The sequence below is a fragment of the Trichomycterus rosablanca genome, chromosome 6, assembly GCF_030014385.1.
Source record: "Trichomycterus rosablanca isolate fTriRos1 chromosome 6, fTriRos1.hap1, whole genome shotgun sequence".
Lineage (NCBI taxonomy): Eukaryota > Metazoa > Chordata > Actinopteri > Siluriformes > Trichomycteridae > Trichomycterus > Trichomycterus rosablanca.
This window is the reverse complement of record NC_085993.1, coordinates 51,469,680-51,490,593: the sequence shown is the minus strand read 5'-3', so window position 1 is coordinate 51,490,593 and position 20,914 is coordinate 51,469,680. Positions and strand designations below refer to the sequence as shown.

Genomic DNA, 20,914 nt, shown 5'->3' with positions numbered 1-20,914 from the left:
GGCCGTCTGAGGCCAGTCACATGCAGCATCCAGTAAATGTCAGAAAGCATTCCAGGTCCCGAATCCAGGAGGGGGGTGCGCCCGCCCCCCACAACCCCCGGGAAAAAAGCTGCCTTTCTCCTCCTTCCTCCCTTTGTGTGTCAGCATCACTGAAATGTTACTGCCCTGCACCTCCTCAGAGACGCCTGGCTGGATGGAAGGCGATTTGGAGGGGAGGAAATAAGGAAAAAACACTTTAATTTATTGTATTATGCTGGAACTGGTGAAGGATCTTGGTCTCCATTTAGTGCAAGTATCAATGTTGTCCAATCCCATCAGTGGTACCTCAAAATTCATCCACTGTCACTCAGGGGGTGCCACAAGGTTCTGCCCTTGGACCAGTTTTATTTAGACTATATATCACTCCATAAGCTTCACTGCTTTATATTATCACCACACTGACTATTGAGCGTTAAACAAGGACCATCAATTACCGCTCAATCACTGCTCCTCATGAACTCAGTATTTGGGTCCGTCTGAAAACCTGGTGACCCGCCTTGCTCCCTACTACCTACCTGATAAGCTGCTTGGAACTGTCCCTGATGATCCCAAATGTACAAAACAGAACTGAACAGAACCAAACAGAACAGAACAGAACCAAACAGAACAGAACCTAACAGAACAGAACAGAAACTAACAGAACAGAACTAAACAGAACAGAACCAAACAGAACAGAAACAAAAAGGTGGAGATCAGATGGAGCTAAATCTGAACTATAAGCGTCTTTCAGACGAGTGTGAGTAAAATCATCATCTCTCTTATAATCACACTGACAGCTTCATGAGAAACTGCTTGTAGTGATCGTCCAGGAACTGATTCTAATAACGCCACACCAGTCCAGAAAACGACCACTCACATTCACCAGCGGCTTTAGAAACAATATTTCTGGGATCTCGCTATCGTAGAAGTTCCTCGAAGCACCAAATGCACAGTGAGAAGAACATGCTAGGAGCGTTCAGATGTACTGTAAACATACTGGTCTGCAGGGTGAGTCGAGGAAAAGCTCCAGTATGAAGACTGTAGTGTTTCAAACAAAGAACGTCATGTAGAACGTTTACAGAGCTTTATTTATCATCCATGCTGTTCCTCAATGGTCAGGACCCCCACAGGACCACCACAGAGCAGGTATTATTTAGGTGGTGGATGATTCTCAGCACTGCAGTGACAGTGACATGGTGGTGGTGTGTTAGTGTGTGTTGTGCTGGTATGAGTGGATCAGACACAGCAGCGCTGCTGGAGTTTTTAAATACCTCACTGTCACTGCTGGACTGAGAATCGTCCACCAATCAAATATATCCAGCCAACAGCGCCCCGTGGGCAGCGTCCTGTGACCACTGATGAAGGTCTAGAAGATGACCGACTCAAACAGCAGCAATAGATGAGCGATCGTCTCTGACTTTACATCTACAAGGTGGACCAACTAGGTAGGAGTGTCTAATAGAGTGGACAGTGAGTGGACATGGTATTTAAAAACTCCAGCAGCGCTGCTGTGTCTGATCCACTCATACCAGCACAACACACACTAACACACCACCACCATGTCAGTGTCACTGCAGTGCTGAGAATCATCCACCACCTAAATAATACCTGCTCTGTGGTGGTCCTGACCATTGAGGAACAGGGTGAAAGGAGCTAACAAAGCATGTAGAGAAACAGATGGACTACAGTCAGTAATTGTAGAACTACAAAGTGCTTCTATATGGTAAGTGGAGCTGATAAAATGGACAGTGAGGGTAGAAACAAGGAGGTGGTTTTAAGCTGAGTATTAAAAGAAGAAAATGAGGAATGACGTGGAGAGTTTGAGCTAATGCGTTCACTGCTTTGGTACCATAACACCAAACTAATCTTAATTTTGGAACAGACAACAGACGACTGTCCAGGAGATGATGCAGTAGAATTTGGGTGTAAAAGTTTGGATAAATTAGCAGTTTTTAGAATATGAAAGAACTCGAACTGTGGAGTTTTGAACGTATTTAAAAGAACGAATGATTTTGTTAGAAAGGCCAAAATATGACCAAACCATCGTTTACATGTCAGGAGTAACACAAATAATGACACTGAGCATCAAACAAGAGGATTCAGCAACAATCCTAAAACTTAAACCAGTATACAGGTACTCACCATGTGCTTCTGATAAACAGCCTTCCTTCCTTCTGACCTTTGACCTGCATAAAACCTCTTATAGAATTTCACTTATTTCAAAATAAAGGTTTTTGAACAGCAGTCCTGATGCTGAAATATTCTTTATACTTTATTATTTTGATTTAAGACAAAAACTTCATAATGATGATTTTTCATGTTTGTATATTAATTAGGTGCCACACATGGTGTAAAGGACAAATTCATTCATTGTCTGTTTTACCACCCGCATTATCCTAGTCAGGGTCGCACTGGGTACGATTCACTTAGCGAACGGTAGATATAGATAGCTAGACAGACAGACAAATATAAAGATAGATAGATAGATAGATAGATAGATAGATAGATAGATAGATAGATAGATAGATAGATAGATAGATAGATAGATAGATAGATAGACAGACAGACAGACAGACAGACAGAGACAGACAGACAGGCAAACAGGCAAATAGACAGACAGACAGATAGAATTATAGATAGATAGACAGTATACAGACATACATACAGATAGATAGATAGATAGATAGATAGATAGATAGATAGATAGACAGACAGACAGACAGATAGACATACAGACAGACAGATGTGTAGTTATAAGCACTAAATGAATGAATGTGCAGGCGGTGTAGTTTAATTTAAAGTAAGAATTAAATAGTAATTACATTATTAAATATTAATGTGATATTTGTGACAGTATTGCAGAATCGGTCAGTGTAGCTGTAATGCAGCGTACATGCCTGTATAAAACACTGTCTGTATAAATCAGTGCCAGTATAAACCAGTGCTAGTATAAACCAGTGCCAGTATAAACCAGTGCCAGTATAAAACAGCGCTCTGTGTGTGTCGCTGAGTAAATGTCAGGCTGAGCGACATGCGCTGGTGCATCGAGGAATTTGATCAGATGGTCTGGAGCTGCTGGAGCTCGACAGCTTCTCTCCCAGTGAAAGTACGTCACAGGTCTCTTCTCCTAATTATCTGCCAGCTAAAAATAGTCTGGTTCATTTACAAAGTTCATTCTCTTTTAGGAGGATTTAAACCCCCCGCTTTACATCCCAGTATTTTAATGCCGTGTTATTACAGCTATGTGGTTGGCTTTCCTCTTTTTTCCTGGAAAATGGAACACATGTATGATCATAAACATAATGAATGTGTTCTGGGTGCTTTCACTGTTGGCTGAAACAGCACGTCAATGAGAAGTAAATCATTCTGGGTTTGTTTGGGTTTTTAGGAGGAAATAATGAAGGAAATGGGTGGCACAATGGTGCAGTGGAGATCACTGTTGTCATACAGCATGAAGGTCCTGGGTTTGATTCTCTGGCTGGGTGGTCCAGGTCCTTTCTGTGTGGAGTTTGCATGTTCTCCCCGTGTCTGTGTGGGTTTCCTCCTGGCTCTGGTTTCCAATCACATTCTAAAGACGTGCAAAGACACGTTAATTGGAGCTAATTAATAATAATAATAAAATAATAATAGTAATAATAATGATGATAATAATAATAATAGTAATAATAATAATAATAATAATAATAGTAATAATATTAATTATAATAATAATAATGATGATAATAATAATAGTAGTAATAATAATAGTAATAATAATAATGATAATAATAATAATAATAATGATAATAATAAGAGTAATAACGATAATAATAATAAAAATGATAATAATAATAATAATGATAATAATAATATTAATAATAAAAATGATAATAATAATAATAATGATATTAATGATAATAATAATAATAATGATATTAATAATAATAATAATAATAATAGGGATAATAATAATAATAATAGAGATAATAATAATAATAGTAATAATAACGATAATAATAATAATAATAATAATAATAGGGATAATAATAATAATAATAATGACAATAATAATAGGGATAATAATAATGATAATAATAATAATAACGATAATAATAATAATAATAATGATAATAATAATAATAATGATATTAATAATAATAATAATAATAATAGGGATAATAATAATAATAGAGATAATAATAATAATAGTAATAATAACGATAATAATAATAATAGGGATAATAATAATAATAATAATAATAATGATAATAATAATAGGGATAACAATAATAATAATAATGATAATAATAATGATAATAATAATAATAATAATGATAATAATAATGATAATAATATAAATAATAATAAAGATAATAATAATAATAATGAAATGATAATAATAATAATTAATGATAATAATTAATGATAATAATAATAATAATAAAAACACCAGGACGTTTGAATTATATTCATGCTTCATTTTAATCACTTCATAGAAAAGTAGGTTCAGATTTCATTAAACACAATATACAATAGTATAACCATACATCGTGTGAAACATTAAATATTCACCTGCAACAATGTGGGATCACTAGACGTAAAACGACCCGTCCCTCATGCAGATATTACTAACTCTAATCCTTTTGGACACGAGTTGAGACCAAAAGATCTCAAACATAGATGAACAAAGTAATACCGACAGATTGAATCTCAAAACTGCTAACAAGCTCAGAAAGTAGTTCACATTAGCACAATCCATTACAGAGGATCACATTTAGGTGTCGAGGTGTTCGGTGACGTTTGTGACCGGTGAGTGTGGAGGCAAAATTTCTGAGCCGTTATTAGCAATCTGTGTTCAACATGCTGCACGGGGGTTCAAATCTCCGCTCTGCGTACCATCTCGTGCCTTTAAGGTGTTTATTATTTCTATTTTTGTGGATTGTTGCACCAAACGGTGATACACGAAGGTTCTAAGGTCTGAGCCACGTCTACGGTGTGATCGCGTGACCGATAGGTGTCTTCAAGCTACGTTTCAGGGCAGTCGTATGTCAGTATAGTTGTATATTGTGCGATATATCTATAGAGAATAATATAATATAATATGATATTTATTCATCCATATTTAAAACAGAACAGAAATAAAACCATATTACAAAATAGAACAGACTCCATCCAAGAGCCCACTACACAAAAAAGAGACACCACCAGATTCCGGTAATGCAAGTGCATATAAATAAAAAATATATATCATAAATTTACAAAGCAACCGTTCCTGTACAGAGAGTTTAATAAATACACTGTTCTAAACAGCGGAGGACCGACGGCAGCCGATATAAACAAACTAAACGCAGGAGTCATGTACAAAACCAGGCATGAGGAGACAGAAAGCACTCACACACACATATATAAAACACACACACACACATCGTGCATGCTACTTTGGCCGTTAAATACACCAAGAGGTTAAACCTACACCACAAAACTGGAGTGAACTGTAAAGTATTTTAATGGAATAAAACTTTACACTTAAAAAATGATCCATTGAGAGTAAAATAAAAGCCCAAATGTGCTCGTTTAGCTACAACTGAATTTAATTTCTGCTTTTTATTATTAATTACATCTGCAGCATTTAGCGAACGCTTTTATCCAAAGCCACTTGGCGACAGTGGGGCTTGAACTTGCAACCTTCTGATTACTGGTCCAGCACTGATCTCCGTTATCCCCCGTCTCTGTGCAGCACCACCGATCAGCCAGCAGAGGTTGCAAGTCACAGTCTCTAGCTTGATAGTCTGACTCCCCTATCTGGGTTCTATTCCCTTCCTGCACCCAGTGTTTCCAGCTGGACCCCACACAACCCTGACCAGCATGACCCGGCTACTGAGTGAACGTTGGTTGATAAATGCGTCCTGTATGAAGTATTGTTTAGACAAATCGAGCTGCAGGACAGATCAGGTAAAAAATTCAATTCCTAATCAGGTAAAAGTTTGGGAGCATCTAGTTTGCATGTGTGCATTGTTTCTAATTATTTATTTGAGCTGATTGCTGCTATTTGAGGCGATGATGAATATCTGATTCATTTTATTGATAGTTATATAATTAGGGATGTAACGATACTCTACCCACGATGTGATGCGATGTCCTTTTATTTCTGAGGTAGGTACAAACTATGCAAAACAATTTTGAATTAAGCCCAATTTGCCTGAAAAACCCAGAATCTGGCAACTAGGCGTATAGCGCCAGTGACGTCAACCAGGCGAGGTGTATAGCTCTGCTGTTTAAAGTGAATATCGATTCATTATACATGATTTGAATGGTGCAATTTTTGAATCGGTTATTAACTGTCTTGTGGTGCATCGTTACATCCCTATTATATAATAATGTATATATTATACTGTAATTATGCATTACATACTATTACTAATAATGGCCAGAATTACTGTAAGTGGGACACGAGGAGAACATGCAAATTCGGCTAGGAATCGAACCCAGGATCTTCTCACTGTGAGGTGACGGTGCTACCCACCGAGCCCACGTAGAGTCGACAGAAAGCAAAATTTCATCATTTATCATCATGACAGGCCTAGTCGCGTCCATGTGTCCACAAGTCAGTTTTACTAAGATCGCTGTGAAATAATGGTGCATCTAAATCTAAAAATGTGCTAACAGTATTAAAAAAACGATTAAAATAAGAATAAAAATGGAACAAAGTGCATCTTCGACTGGAATACAGAACATCTCTAGGTTTTCTGAATGCGCGTCAGACATTTGGATTATTTATTAATTCTATTGCCAAATATAAAGGAAGACGGTTCTTTCTTCGGCGTGTAGAAAACAACGTGCGTGAGCTAGTCTGATTCGCCTTTAGAATAAAAAAACAAAACGACGTTTTCATGTACAGTTCTACTAAAGTGTGTTCAATAAATAAAAAAGACCATAAAAAGACGATAGTAAAAAAGGCACACGAGTCTTTAGACAAATGGTACAGAAAAGTAAACGGTTCCTCTCTTTACAAACGCTTGTTCATCAGTAGTTCGTCTGCTACCCGGATCCGTCCCGATAGCTTTACAAAATAAAAGTCACTCGGTACAAAAAAAAACAACAAAGAAAATCTCTCAGTAGTGTCAAACTCCACTCCTCAGAATGTCCGTGATTGGCCCCGATCCTTCATCGCGTCCATCGTCCAGCTCCAAAAAAAATGTCTGCAGCATTTATTTCCTGAGAGCTCCGACCCAACTGGCTCCAAACGCAAGTGCAAGGAGGGCCAGTCCTCCTCCCGAGAGGCGCGGAAAAACTTCCCTGCGGGTAAAAAGCATCGACTGCTGGGGGAAAAAAGACGACTACCCACTACGGCGGGCGAAATAAAAGTCCTATGTGTCCACCGGCGACGCGTCTTCCGTCACGATCTCAATGTGAGTCGTGGCTGATTCCATCTCGTCTTCTGGATTTTCATCTTCCGCTCCGTCCTCGGCGTCTTTCTCATCGTCGTCCTCCTCCTCTTCATCTTCCTCGTCTCCCTGACTCTGTCCGTCTCGCTCATCCTGATCGTCCTTTTCCGTCCCCTCCGAGTCCTCCTCCTCCAGCGTGAGCTCGAACTGGAACTTGTCAGCCGCCGGCCCCCCGGCGTGACCCTCTTTGTCGGGCGGGTAGAACGGGGGCGAGGGACTCTGAGGGATCATGCTCTGGTACCAGTTCCGATTGTCCTCCAGCGTGTCCAGGATGTCCTGGGCGTCTGGGTGCACCAGGTCGGCCCAGGTCTCCCACAGCGGGTGCACGATGTAGTCGATGAAGCCCACCTGGAAAGAGACGAGGCGCCGTGAGTCCCCATTCATTCATTCATTCATTCACTGTCTGTTTTAACATCACATTATCCTAAATGATTTCTAGCATCTCCAGTTAACCGGACTGCACGTCTTTGGACTGTGGGGGGAAACCAGAGCACCCAAAGAAAAACCCACACAAACACGTAGAGAACATGCAAACTGGACCCTGCTACCAACTGCGCCACCATGTCACCCATTATTATTAAGGTAATATCATTGCTGACAGAAATAAGACTAGTGTAAATATAAATACATCATATTTAGGGTAGTCCTATTTTATTCCACATACTTCATTTTTAGTTTTAGGGAACAATTATTATTATTATTATCATTATTGTTATTATTATTGTTATTATTATTATTACAATTATTATTAATACTATTATTATTATAATTATTATTATTATTATTATCATTATTATTATATTACACTTAATATTATTATTATTACAATTATTATTATTATTATTAATATTATCACAATTATTATTATTATTAATACTATTATTATCATTATTATTATTAATATTATTATTATTACAATTATTATTATTAATAATATTATTATTATACACTCAAAAAATATATATAATTAATGCATCAGTCTGAATATTGCTTTAAATGTACAGTATATATGTTTTTAAGGTCCTCTGAGATCCTATTACTAGTTTGTACATTTTAATAAAGCATTAAATATGGTTTAATGATTATAGTTCTCAGGGTACAGCCCTGTGGGACACCGTGATCTGTTCTTAAAACTGCTGCTGTTTGAGAGATTCTGGAACCAAGTTAAGTATCAGGAGCAGGACAAGAGCAGATAACCTTATATTATTATATGTTTTATACTGTACTGACATTTAATTTTTATATATAAAATGACGTTTTTTCGCATTAAATTGTTAATTTAGATGTATGTATGTATGGGCCAGTAATGTACCAGTTTAATAGTATATATATATATAAACACAACCACATACCTGCGATTTCTCCACAGAGGCGGTGTGTTTATCACACATGGGGCTGATCTCCATGCCACGCTCCCTCTCGCGGTCGCCCTGGTGAAAGAACTCCTCCATGATGCGGTCTGTCCACTGCCTGTACAGCTCCAGAGACTTGGTGGGGTTGCTCAGGTCGGCGCAGTGCACCATGTTCCGAAGCACCTGAGATAGATCAGAACACGCCTCTGATTAGAGTGAACAGGGTGTGATCTGTAGTTATAGATCTGTGGCTAGTGTGGGTGAAGTTTAACATCTGATGCCAGCAGGTGTCTTAAACATACCTGTATTCTATCTGTGTAGTTGTCGAGAAGCAGCACCCCTGAGCTGGTAACCTTCTTGGTCTCCACCATGGTCTTCAGATCTGCCAGTAAGCTCATGTGTTTGGACATGTCTGTCGCGAGTACCTGTGGGCGGGAACGGAAATGAAAATAAAAATGAGGTTCCGCCTCGATAGCCTGAGAAAGCGGCGTTTAGCCGGGGGTTTAGCCAGGCGTACCATGTCGATGACCATTTTTCGGAGCGACTGCCTCTGCTTCTTGGTGAGATTCTGGAAGATGTCGCAGTTCTCCTCCTGGAGCAGCTTAAAGCCGACGGCTAGGTGGTGGTTCTCCAGCACGGACTCGTCGTTGTACATGAGTGCCAGCTCTGAGTCTGAAAATGGAAGGGGAATGTTTAGTTATTTGTTCCATGGAGATAGTTTACTTTATTATTGGACCTAGTGTAGAGCCTTGTGGGACTCCAACAGTTCCCAAACTACAGTAAGCCAGCAAAGTCTGAAAAAGGAAGGAAAATGTTCAGTTATCCACCTCGTGGAGCTATTTAACTTTATTATTGGACCTAGTGTAGAGCCTTGTGGGACTCCAAGAGTTCCTAAACTGCTGTATGCCAGCATAGTCTAAAAAAGGAAGGGAGATGTCTAGTTATCCAACTTGGGCAGATGTTTAACTTTATTACTGGACCTAGTGTTGAGCCTTGTGGGACTCCAACAGTTCCTAAACTGCTGTAAGCCAACATAGTCTGAAAACGGAAAGACAATGTGTTCAGTTATCCACCTCGGAGAGCTATTTAACTTTGTTATTGGACGTAGTGTAGAGCCTTGTGGGACTCCAACAGTTCCTAAACTGCTGTAAGCCAGCATAGTCTGTTTAGTTATCCGCCTCGTAGAGCTACTTAAGTTTATTATTGGACCTAGTGTAGAGCCTTGTGTGACTCCAACAGTTCCTAAACTGCTGTAAGTCTGGCAGATTCGTTTTAGTTCATTATTTTTGTTTATTTAATCAAATGATCTACTTACTTGTGTTGATGAGGAACTGATTGGAAACGCCTGGATGATCTACATCATGAATGGCTGCCGCAAAAATAGCAGCCAGGATCTCCAGATCCGTGAAGACGGCCTGCAAAAGACAGAATCAGACGCGAGTAAATAAGAAGTCCGGTAACCATCAGCCATATCGATAATCCTGTATTGATAAGCCATGCGTCAGGTCCTTACATCTAGCGCGGGCGTGGAGAGGAGGATGTGCATGGACTGGGCCACGTCAGCAGCATGAAGACTGTTGTGGTACGCCACGTCCGAGTGGTAGTGATCCTCCAGCGTCATCATGTACATCACAAACGTGTCGGCCGGGATCTTGAAGGTCTTTAATAGATCCCGTTCCTGGTTAATGAAAACCAGATCAGGATTATACGGTCACGTTTGAGTATTATTAGTAAATATTCGACTGAAGGAGAGCAGGATTGAGGACCGACCTGGAAGATTGCGTACATGATGCAGGTGAGAGGACGACTGTTGGAATATTCCGACACCGTAAAGATATTCAAGCCCCACTTGTTCAGATCTTCTAGTTCCTGTAAACAGCGAGAAAGCACTTTCATGAGGATCCTGAAACTCGAAAGCTTCCTTAAAACATTTCTGGAGGAAAATCCAGTTTGATGGTCGTACCTTCGAGAGCAGGTCCTCCTTGTCGGTTTTGACGCCGAAGCGGGTGATCCCGCTGTTGAGGCTGGGCCCGTGAGACACCTTCTTAACGCCGCTGATCTGAGTCATCAACTGCTGCTTCTTTTTCTTCTCGCGGGCCTTCGGTGTGGGCGGCGGGATCTCTACCTCGTTCTGTTTGTCTGCAGGACGAAATGAGAAGAAACGTTCGCTCTTTGTGTTCCATTTTATCATGGTTTATTAACACTGATATCTCATACAGATGGATAATGGAGATATTCTGACATCATAACACTTTTCTTTTCTGAGTATTGTGTCAAAAGCTCACGTTTGTAATCGTAGGCTGTATTCTATAGTATTTCTGAAGTAAACTGGTGTGGCGTGATGGTTTGGGGGTTAAATCCTGGACTTGGCTCACTAATACAGAAGGTACATGAGGTTTTGTGAACCCAGACATTGGAAACACACATCAGTGCACCCTTAGTGCAGGTTCTAAGCCCGGATCAATAGGAGGGCTGCATCAGGATGGGCATTGGGTGTAAAAAACTGTGCCGATCCACTGTGGTGATGCCTAATGGCTAGTAAATGCCAATTAATGCCATGAGTGACTATTGAATACAGTATTCTGGCTTGAATTCTGAAGCTTTATAGGACACAATCAGTAGTTTGTACTTATTAACTAAAATAAATACCTCAAATTTTATGCGTCACATTGTGAGCCTTGTGGAACACCATTACCACTAACCACACTGCCCACTCGTCCACTTTTATAAACCTGAATTCTAAAATGAATAGTTTATAATATAAAAATATAACCGATCCTAGTGTAGAACCTTGTGGGACACCATTACAGATGTATTATTTTTAACTGGAATGCGAAAGGTTTCCAAAGTTCCGAAACTTTATAGCTCATGACTTTATGACACACTACTGCTGAGGTCTGGGGATCCAGGTCAGGGTTCGAATCTCTGCGCTGCTATCAGCAGTGGACATGATTGTCTAAAAACTGTGCCATGTCCATGAGGGACCCAGGTGCCATGAAACACCTCCACGGCTCACACCTTCTCATTGAGAAGTCCTCATCTGCACTTAAAGACCTCTCGGCGCGCCGCAGCGGTGGCCTCTCACCATAATCTGATGCCTGGAAAGGTCAGGAGCATTGCATTGATGATGAACTAGAAAGGCGGCACGGCAGGGGGGACCGGGACCGAAAACCTTAATGACGCCTTCCATTCATGAAACCTTCCATCAGCGTGTGAAGCTTCCGGATCTATAATGATTGAAATGTCACGATCCTCTCTTAATACCTAAAGAAAGGTGCAGGATGACACTGACGGTTTCCACATCTGAGCTGTTTGAGGGTAGAAATTTACTGGTTGTGGTCTCAATAGCGATAACACAAAATAATCGTCTCATATCTGTCTGAGCTGTGGGTACGAGGTTTCCTGCATCTTCACCATACACAGTCCATCATTATAAAGGTACATGGTACAGATTGGACCCCAGAACAGACCAGGAGTCAAATTTAACCCCCTCAGAGACGTCATGCGCTTCAAGCCTGCTGCATGTGACAGCCTCGGATACGGTCACCAATAATCCCATTTTCCAGTTGGTGAGACGAAGCAGGACAAGAAGAGGACGATCACACATGACTGGTAATATTAGGCTGTATTTTTTAGACAAGCTGGTGTAGCTTGATGGTTCTGGGGGGTTTAAATCTCGGGCTGGGCTCACAAATACAGAAGGAGCATGGAGTTTCGTGAACCCAACCATTGGAAAGACATATCAGTGCACTCTTAGTGCAGGTCCCAAACCCGGATCAATAGGAGGGCTGCGTCAGGATGGGCATCGGGTGTAAAATCTGTGCCGGTCCCAAGACTGGATAGAAACAGGAGGGTTGCACCAGAAAGGGCAACAGGTAAAAACTGCACCAAGTGTCGAGTGACGTCAGCAGCTCCCCAAGGCCCGTGAGGAACCCAGGTGCACTGTGAGTACGTTTTTCGTTTGTCCTGGTCACCTTCTTTCCTGCACCTTCATCGTACAGCCCATCATTATAGGGGTCCAGGCCAGATCAAGGGTCAAATTAAACCCCTTGTCCGTGCTCCTTGAAAAACGAGGCGCTCCGAGCCTGCTGCACGTGACAGACCGAAAAGATGTTGGTGCGACGTAGCAGAAGTGACCGGACATGTGAGAAGAGGACGATCACACGTGAGTGGCGCCTCTAACACGTGCAGTAATCCCGCCGGACCACTCTCAACACGCTCTCCGAAAAGAGACACACACGGTGCCATTTTGAGATAGTTTTAGATGAGGGATGCCAGCCGCAAAGAACCCAAACATGAGGAGGTGTGTGAGGTTTTTGTGAGTCATGGCTGTTCTATAACAGGGGTTCCACCGTGAGTCTATGAGTACATCAGCACCCCCCTCCTTTACGACATCAGATCCATCCCACATCTACCAGAATCTCGTTCCTCCTGCATTTCCCTCCGCTTTACCCCTCCCTCCGACTGCAGTGGGGATTTCTCTCTCCAAAAGCCCAGTGCAGTGTCCAAATACCTCTTTTATTCTCGATTATTTCAGAGTGTGTATTATTTTTACCCATTATGTACAATATACAGCGTCAACTGGACAGGACGTCCAAACAATCATACATATATCTTTGCACATCTGTATACATTTGCTATTTGTGTATATTTAGGTGATTTGTTTACCTAGAAAGGTGTTGGAGATGAACTCTGACACCTGGTTGCCAGATCTGCTCATCTCGGAAAGGTGCGTCAACTCCCTGTTCAGCATTCTTTTAAACTAGGAGAGGAAAATAAACAGAACAGGACAAATGATTATTAACGACGAAGAATAAAATAATCAACAACAATAGTGTGTGTTGCTTTGAAAAGGGGATTAATAGATACGTTTTGATATCTAGTTAAAAACACTGGACGCAGGGCGGTAATTCAGGCTGGACGGTGCACCAATTCATTACATATCATTGCAATTACAATTTAAAGCAGCCAAGCCACCTACTGCCATGATTTTACACTGGCATCCACACTCACATGGGAGGAATTATATTACAGTACACAATTATATTATATGTATATATACTGCAAATATATAATAATCTATTAACATCATGTGTATTATCATACGCATTGATTGCACTAATGATAATCTGAAGACTCATATTATTTTATAAATATTTTAAAAAGCCCAAAAGGACACAGTGTTCAGAACCGTGGGCGTCCCAGCACGCAGAACACCCAGAAATAAATAAACAATTGCATATATAATTAAATAAGTCAGCCATAAAAAAGGCAGCCATGTCCTGCGTCACGTCGGAAAATCCGACGAATTCTTGCTTAAATCTGTCACATATGATTTATCATGCATTTCACCACATCTGCGATGGTTCGAGCAACTAGGGGGAACTGCGCATTCCAGAGGTTCCCCCACCACGGAGCGGAGAACACCGTGCTCCACATGCGGAGACCACACGCAGCCTCGGACCACCGAACCACCAAACCACACCATCCACCGCTTTCCGGGTGGTCCATACACACCTTGATGTAACCCCAGGACACCGAGAGCAGGTAGTTCGCCTCAGGCATTTTGAATTCTGGTTGATATCCCGAAAGCGATCAAGAAATAAAGAAATCCAGTCGTGCGCTGCTGTTCACCAGGACCGAACCAGAAAGAGAGAGAGGCAGACGAAAGGGAGTGCGACCCCTTCTTCTCTCCTCTCGTATTCCGGATTAGCGAGCTGAGCCCAGGCTGCGGCCGACGTCCCGGCGCCGGGCCGACACGTTCCGGCGGGTCGTCGTCATGTCCGTGCTAAAGCTGGAGATGCACTGCCAGTCCCGGGAGCGCGGGCGAGTTATGGAGGGAGGGAGGTCGGAGGGGCGAGGAAGAACGCAGGGATGCTCATCTATCCGGAGGGGGGCTTCCTCTTTCGGATTAGTGCTGCTCCGATGCTGCTGCAGCTCTAATGGCTCGCTCTCGCTCTCTGAGAGGATGTCTGAGGCGGCTCGCTTTACCCCCCTCCCGTTCTCTCACTGTACGGCGTCAGCCTCAGCAACACACCATCCATGAGATGATTTGACAGAAAGGCGATAGAGGCGGGGGAGAGCCCGCTTCGTTATGCAGGGGAGAGGAGGATAAAAAAAACTGGAAAACAAAGATGGGAGGATGAGGATGCCCTGGTTCTGCAGCATCCCCTGCTTCAATTTTGCGCATTTTTGGGAAAGAAAGATGATGCACGCTGCAATAAGCTGCATCTCTTGAGAAATATCTTAGAGAATGATAATATTTAATTGTAAATTTTACAGATTTAACTAATTATAGGCTCTATTAGAGGCTTAGACCAGGATCTTCTCTCTCTCTCTCTAATTCTTTCTCTATGTCTCTCGACCGTTTTCCACACCGTGCAGGACAGCATTGACGTCCATTTCATTGCACATGAAAGCAAGATGATGCACGCTGCAATAAGCTGCACCTTTTGAGAAATATCTTAGAGAATGATAATATTTATTCGTAATTTTAACCAATCACAGGCTCTATTAAAGGCTTAGACCAGGATCTTCTCTCTCTATTTATCTCTTTCTCTATGTCTCTCGCCCATTTTCCATTGAGGTCCCTTTCATTTCACACTGAAAGCAGGACGAGACAGGCTCTGCATTTCGGTGACATCAGCCCACCTCGTCCCTCTCGCCCTGCTTTTCGCTCGCGTTCCCTATCCGAAAAGCACCAGTCACAACCTAACGCCATGGCAACAGCATCACGTGGACCTGACTGCTGCAGAAGCATCTTTTTTTCATCCTTAAAACCTCCCTCCCTTCCTCCTTTCCTCACATTCTCTCTCCGAGCCCTACCGAATCGTCTCTGGGGTGTTGACGCACCTCGGCGCCACATGCCCGACGCTGCCAGTGCGGCCCCTGATTATTCACGCCTAAACACACACACACACATACATATGCACTTTCATCCCTGGCACAAGGCACAAAGCCAAAATCGATGGGCTGCCCTTGGTGCAGCGATGAGCAAAGAGTCCAAAGGTGGGGAAAACCCTGGTGAATTGGGTAAGGATTGAGGGGGAAGGCTGGCATGATGATATCACATATGATGACTGATAAATACATCCAGTAATCATGTCACAGCTCTGAGTATTATGCAGAACTCGTTATCATGCTGACAGTAACTGAGCTGACTCTAAACAAACACCTGAGATCTTAATGCTGACGCGTTTTAGAACGCAGACCTGATCCGATACCAAACGTTAAGATTAGATTGGTGCATCCATACTATCCATACTTATGTAAACAACATGATATGAATTGAGTGTTATCAGCGTTTCGGGGACATAACTGGTACAAAGTCTCACATCTTGGATGAATATGCACCCGTGTGTGTGTGTGTGTGTGTGTGTGTGTATTTAAAAATGAGCCGAGACGAGCGAGAGAAAAACAATGGCCGAGAATCTCTCTGCGCACGGTGCTGCGGCAGGGAAACCTGCCTACGTGTCTGAGCTATTTTAGACCCACATCATCGAGTGCCATCTCAAGTTTTGCCGCCAAGGCTGGCAGATCCAGGGCAATCTGATCTGCTCTAGGTTTCTGCACAAGGGTCTGCCTTTCAAACGGATTCGTACTTTTACTGGGGTATTAATGCTAACACAATGAATGCATTAAAACCCCAAATAAATATATAATAATACTTAAATAGTCTCAGATATGGGGACAGAACAGTCAGAAATAAGTAAAAAATACATTGTTTAATTAAACAAATGAATAAAATATGTGTATTAAAGATAAAAATGATGAAGATTGAATAAAATAGAATCATAAAGATTAGATAAATACACAAGAGTAGTCAGACACAATGGACAGAATCCTTCAGAATAGAAATAAACAGAATAAAATAAAGAATGTGATGTATTTATTAAACACATGAACATTTCGACTCATTTGTTTGCAGCCCAGCTTAGTAACAGTCAGTACTGGATGTAAATTGGCAAAAAAATAATACATATCAAAAATTTGCCTAAAGATTTTACTTGTACTGATGCAGTAATTAATAGATGCTCCGATTCTGATTTTATTTATAACATAACAACATAATTCAGCAAGAAATGACCTAAAAAACAAGACCTGCAGTGAGATTTTGCTTGTGTGTGTGTGTGTGTGTGTGTGTGTGTGTGTGTGTGTGTGTGTGTTTTGAAACTACTCTTGACGTCCACTAGTGGGCAGTATCAACATTACCTTGATTATAAACTGTCCTCCTGAATCTCCCGGTCCTGAGGAACCTCTGCTGTGTAAATTTTAACATTTACACTCCTTTTACTTAACTGATAGTGGTAAACAGATGGATTAGGTGTGTTGGAAAGCAGGGCAGGGGTACTGCAGGACCTGCACTAACAGTCTCAGCTCTAAAGAGCTGCTAACTGGTCTGTTCTTGGTACTGTAAAATAGTGTGTTATTTATTCATAATATTATTATTGCTATTTAGTAGAAGGAAGCCTTTATTTGTTATACGTATATTCATATACACAGTACAGTGCAATGAAATTATTTTTCCACATATTCCAGCTTGATTGAAAGCCCTGGATCAGTTAGGGTTCAGGACCTTGCTCAAGGGTCCAACAGTGGCTGCATATAAAAGTCTGGATTCTGCCGGACTCCAATAACATTTATTTATTTATTATGATTTTAACGTCATGTTTTACACTTTGGTTAATTCATGATAGAAACGATAGTTAATCGTTACACAAGATCCATCAGTTCACAAGTTTAATCTCAAACAACAATAAACAATTTAGTGTCTTCAATTCACCTCACTTGCCCGTCTTTGGACTGTGGGGGGAAACCGGAGCTCCCGGAGGAAACCCACACAGACACGGGGAGAACATACAAACTCCACACAGAAAGGACCCGGACCGCCGCACCTGGGGATCGAACCAAGGACCTTCTTGCTGTGAGGCGACAGTGCTACCCACTATAATAATAATATAGTAATAATAACTATAATAATAATAATCACAGCTATAATATTATAATAGCTATTATTATTATTATTATTATTATTATTATTATCATCATCCACATTATTTATAATAATATGATCAGAATAATGAGTTTTATTTATATAGCGCCTTTTTAAATCTCTAGGTCACTTCAGTTCATTTCACATCAGTTCAGATCAGTTCAGTTCATTTGAGTTGAGCTGAGTTGAGTTCAGATCAGTTCAGTTCCCTTTATTTTCCCTAACGAGGAACTGTGTTATGCAGCCCAGCATACTGAACATACACCATAAAAACAAGCCACGACGTTCAGTAACGTCCACAAAAATCACCATCTAGGTCATATACATCAATACAACCATATAAACAATCTACTTTACACCGTTGGGAGCCGGAATCTACGTCCAGCGGAGAGAAACTGAACCTCAAAGCTCAGAAGACGGACCAACAGTCATGAAGAAATTAGGGAAATAGTTCCACTGAGGACCACTGTGAGTGAGGGATCTGCCATCTGAGGACCTTAGCAGGGTACAGGGGGGTATTTAGGGACACAGGAGATACGCCAGGCTTAAGCTACAAAGGGCTTTGAACGTAATGAGCTGTGAATGTTTTGTGTTGATATGTGACATTAATGAAAGCCAGCGTTCAGCTACTGCAGTAATTGCGCACAGAATATAATATATATAACTCGACGTCCCCTAAACTCAAAAGCTTTGAAACTTGAAGCCCTTTGTGGAGAAATTAACAATCATTAACAATGAACCTCATCAGTGTGTGAACATGAGCTGAATCTGCATTAGTGTGGAATAAGGTGCAGATCCAGGGTTACAGCTCCACATGTATCTGTGTTTATCTGGATTCTCCTCCCTGTTTCACTTTTAAACTTGTGTTACAGCTCCAGCTTCTGAGAAATGGTGAGAATCAGAATCAGCTTCTCCCAGAGTCTAAAACGCTTCTGGTTGAAAATAAAGATTAATGTGGTTTAATGTAGTAAAAGAAGGAGACAGGAGCACTAAACTTCTCTTCATTATTACTGCTCATAAGTTCCTCCACTAATCACATTCCTCACTCGCTGTTTTACTACAATAAGTCACGCTAAGTTTTGTGCACCGCCATCACACTTCATAGGAAATAACGGCACAGCGGCGCAGAATGTGAATGCGCCGGTACTGAAGGGAATACGCTATTCCAAGATCGAGCATCTCCACCATTAAGAAGTGTCATGAAACAATAAAGAAGTAAAACTAAAGTGCAGCTTTTATTGTATTTTTATTGATGTTTAACTGTTAGTAATTGTATTTCAGTGTGTTTATATTATATTTGTGTTATTTTCAGTGTTTAAGTGTCAAAAACAACCTCATTATTTTACATGAGACTAAAATATCTGCAGCTCCACGGGACCATGGACGCATTAACAGGTTCCCCAAACATCCTTATGGGAAAAAATACCTCGAAACTCGACTCCACTCCCAGAACCGACTAATAGTAGTGTATTACTATACTGTGTTAAAATGCTTTTCTATATAAGAGAGTATTTTCTTACGCCTTTAACTAAACACATAAACACACATTAACTGTGAGCTGGACTGAAGATCCTGGAATGAATCTTTTTGAGTGAGAAGTTATTACTCATGATCTCCCCTGAATTGCTGCAATAGCGGCAAACCCATTACGAGCAACCTGAACAAACCCAATGACGCACTACAGGGTGACAAACTGCTTCATCTTATGACATAAGAGCTTTCTGAGGAAGATCTGGAGCCCGGACAGCGTGAGCTAACGGAGCTTCGGAGAAACCCTGAGTTATGAGGCATTCAGCACTTCACTTCCTCTGAGTGACTCAAGAGTGAGTGTGTGTGTGTGTGTGTGTGTGTGTGTGTGTGTGTGTGTGTGTGTGTGTGTGTGTGTGTGTGAGGAAGTGTCGACCACATTTCACAACAAAACACAACCTAGGAACTTAGCACTTGTTAAAATTCATCCTAAATACCATATTTTACTTTGATTTTAATTGTCTCTAAGTAAAATACACAACAGATCAGCAGGTACTGTATTGAGGGTTCAGTCTGTGCAGTTTTCCTCCAACCTGGAGTCAGTTTTATAGATCATTCAAGAGAAATTATAAAATTGCTGTATTTTCTGTCCTGTAAAGCACATTGAACTTCCGCTGTATGAAATATTAATATTATTATTATCAATAAGCAAAAACTAAAAGTAATTCTGATTAATGATCCGGAAGCTTTTGTTTGTTTATCAAAAAATTATAATTAATATTAATTTGAGCCAAAATCCTTTGTTTATTAATCAGGAAATAATAATTAATATTAATTTGAGCCAAAATCTTTTTTTAATTAATCAAGAAATAATAACTGATATTAATTTGAGCCAAAATCTTTTGTTTATTAAATCAGGAAATTATAATTCATATTAATTTAAGCCAAAATCTTTCATTTATTAATCAGGAAATTATAATTAATATTAATTTCAGCCAAAATCTTTCATTTATTAATCAGAAAATTATAATTAATATTAATTCGAGTCCATTTTTTGTGTAAAAAGACCAGACGACCAGACAGCCAGGTCCTGCAAAACAGATTTTAGTAAAAAATAAAAGTTTTTTTATGCAACTTAATCAAGTTTGACAGACTATGTATTTATAAAATACAAGACTCCAAAATATAAACCAAATAAGTTCCAGACTGGTTCAGATTAAGTGAATAAAAAAGGCTGAACAATAATAGACGTCTGTAAACAACTCGGTTCTGTTAATAAAAGCCCGACTAAACAAATAAAAAGTGTTTATGTTATTAAAATGATGCACATTTGACTAAATAAGAAGTAAAATCTGGATCTTCTAACAACAATAAACCCCGTTCATACATCCAGGACCAAACGCATGAGGAGCACGAAGGAACAGATTTAAATTAGAACAATCCAACAATCCAACAACCATCTAACAACCAGTAACTAACTTCTCTAACCAGTCTCAGCAGGACAGACAGGATGAATCGGAACTCACTTTTCTCCAGCAGTTCATTTTCCCAAACTTCCTGTGTTCTTTCCTCTCGAAGCAACAAGCTCCCATCTTGAGACGCGGCGGATTCGAACCTCCGAGCTTCTGAGCTTCTGAGCTACACGTGTGGCATCGAACTGA

General features: G+C 40.6%; 1 protein-coding gene across 8 annotated transcripts in view; it reads right to left on the bottom strand.

The window, feature by feature from the left end:
- Positions 1–4,460: 4,460 nt before the first annotated feature.
- The window catches only part of pde4ba (phosphodiesterase 4B, cAMP-specific a), a 217,289-nt gene continuing 200,835 nt past the window's right edge, over positions 4,461–20,914 (bottom strand). For 6 of the 8 annotated variants that reach the window (XM_062998065.1, XM_062998066.1, XM_062998067.1 and 3 more), the window contains 9 exons: positions 13,463–13,556; positions 10,758–10,933; positions 10,565–10,663; positions 10,308–10,472; positions 10,110–10,209; positions 9,312–9,466; positions 9,097–9,219; positions 8,795–8,977; positions 4,461–7,790 (listed from right to left, as the gene is read on the bottom strand). In XM_062998065.1, coding sequence (XP_062854135.1) covers positions 7,365–7,790; positions 8,795–8,977; positions 9,097–9,219; positions 9,312–9,466; positions 10,110–10,209; positions 10,308–10,472; positions 10,565–10,663; positions 10,758–10,933; positions 13,463–13,556 — 1,521 coding nt within the window. In that variant the 3' untranslated portion in view covers positions 4,461–7,364. Of the gene's footprint in view, positions 7,791–8,794; positions 8,978–9,096; positions 9,220–9,311; positions 9,467–10,109; positions 10,210–10,307; positions 10,473–10,564; positions 10,664–10,757; positions 10,934–13,462; positions 13,557–14,311; positions 14,728–20,779; positions 20,906–20,914 lie in introns of those variants that run through there. The other 2 variants (XM_062998071.1, XM_062998072.1) reach the window with 2 other exon arrangements.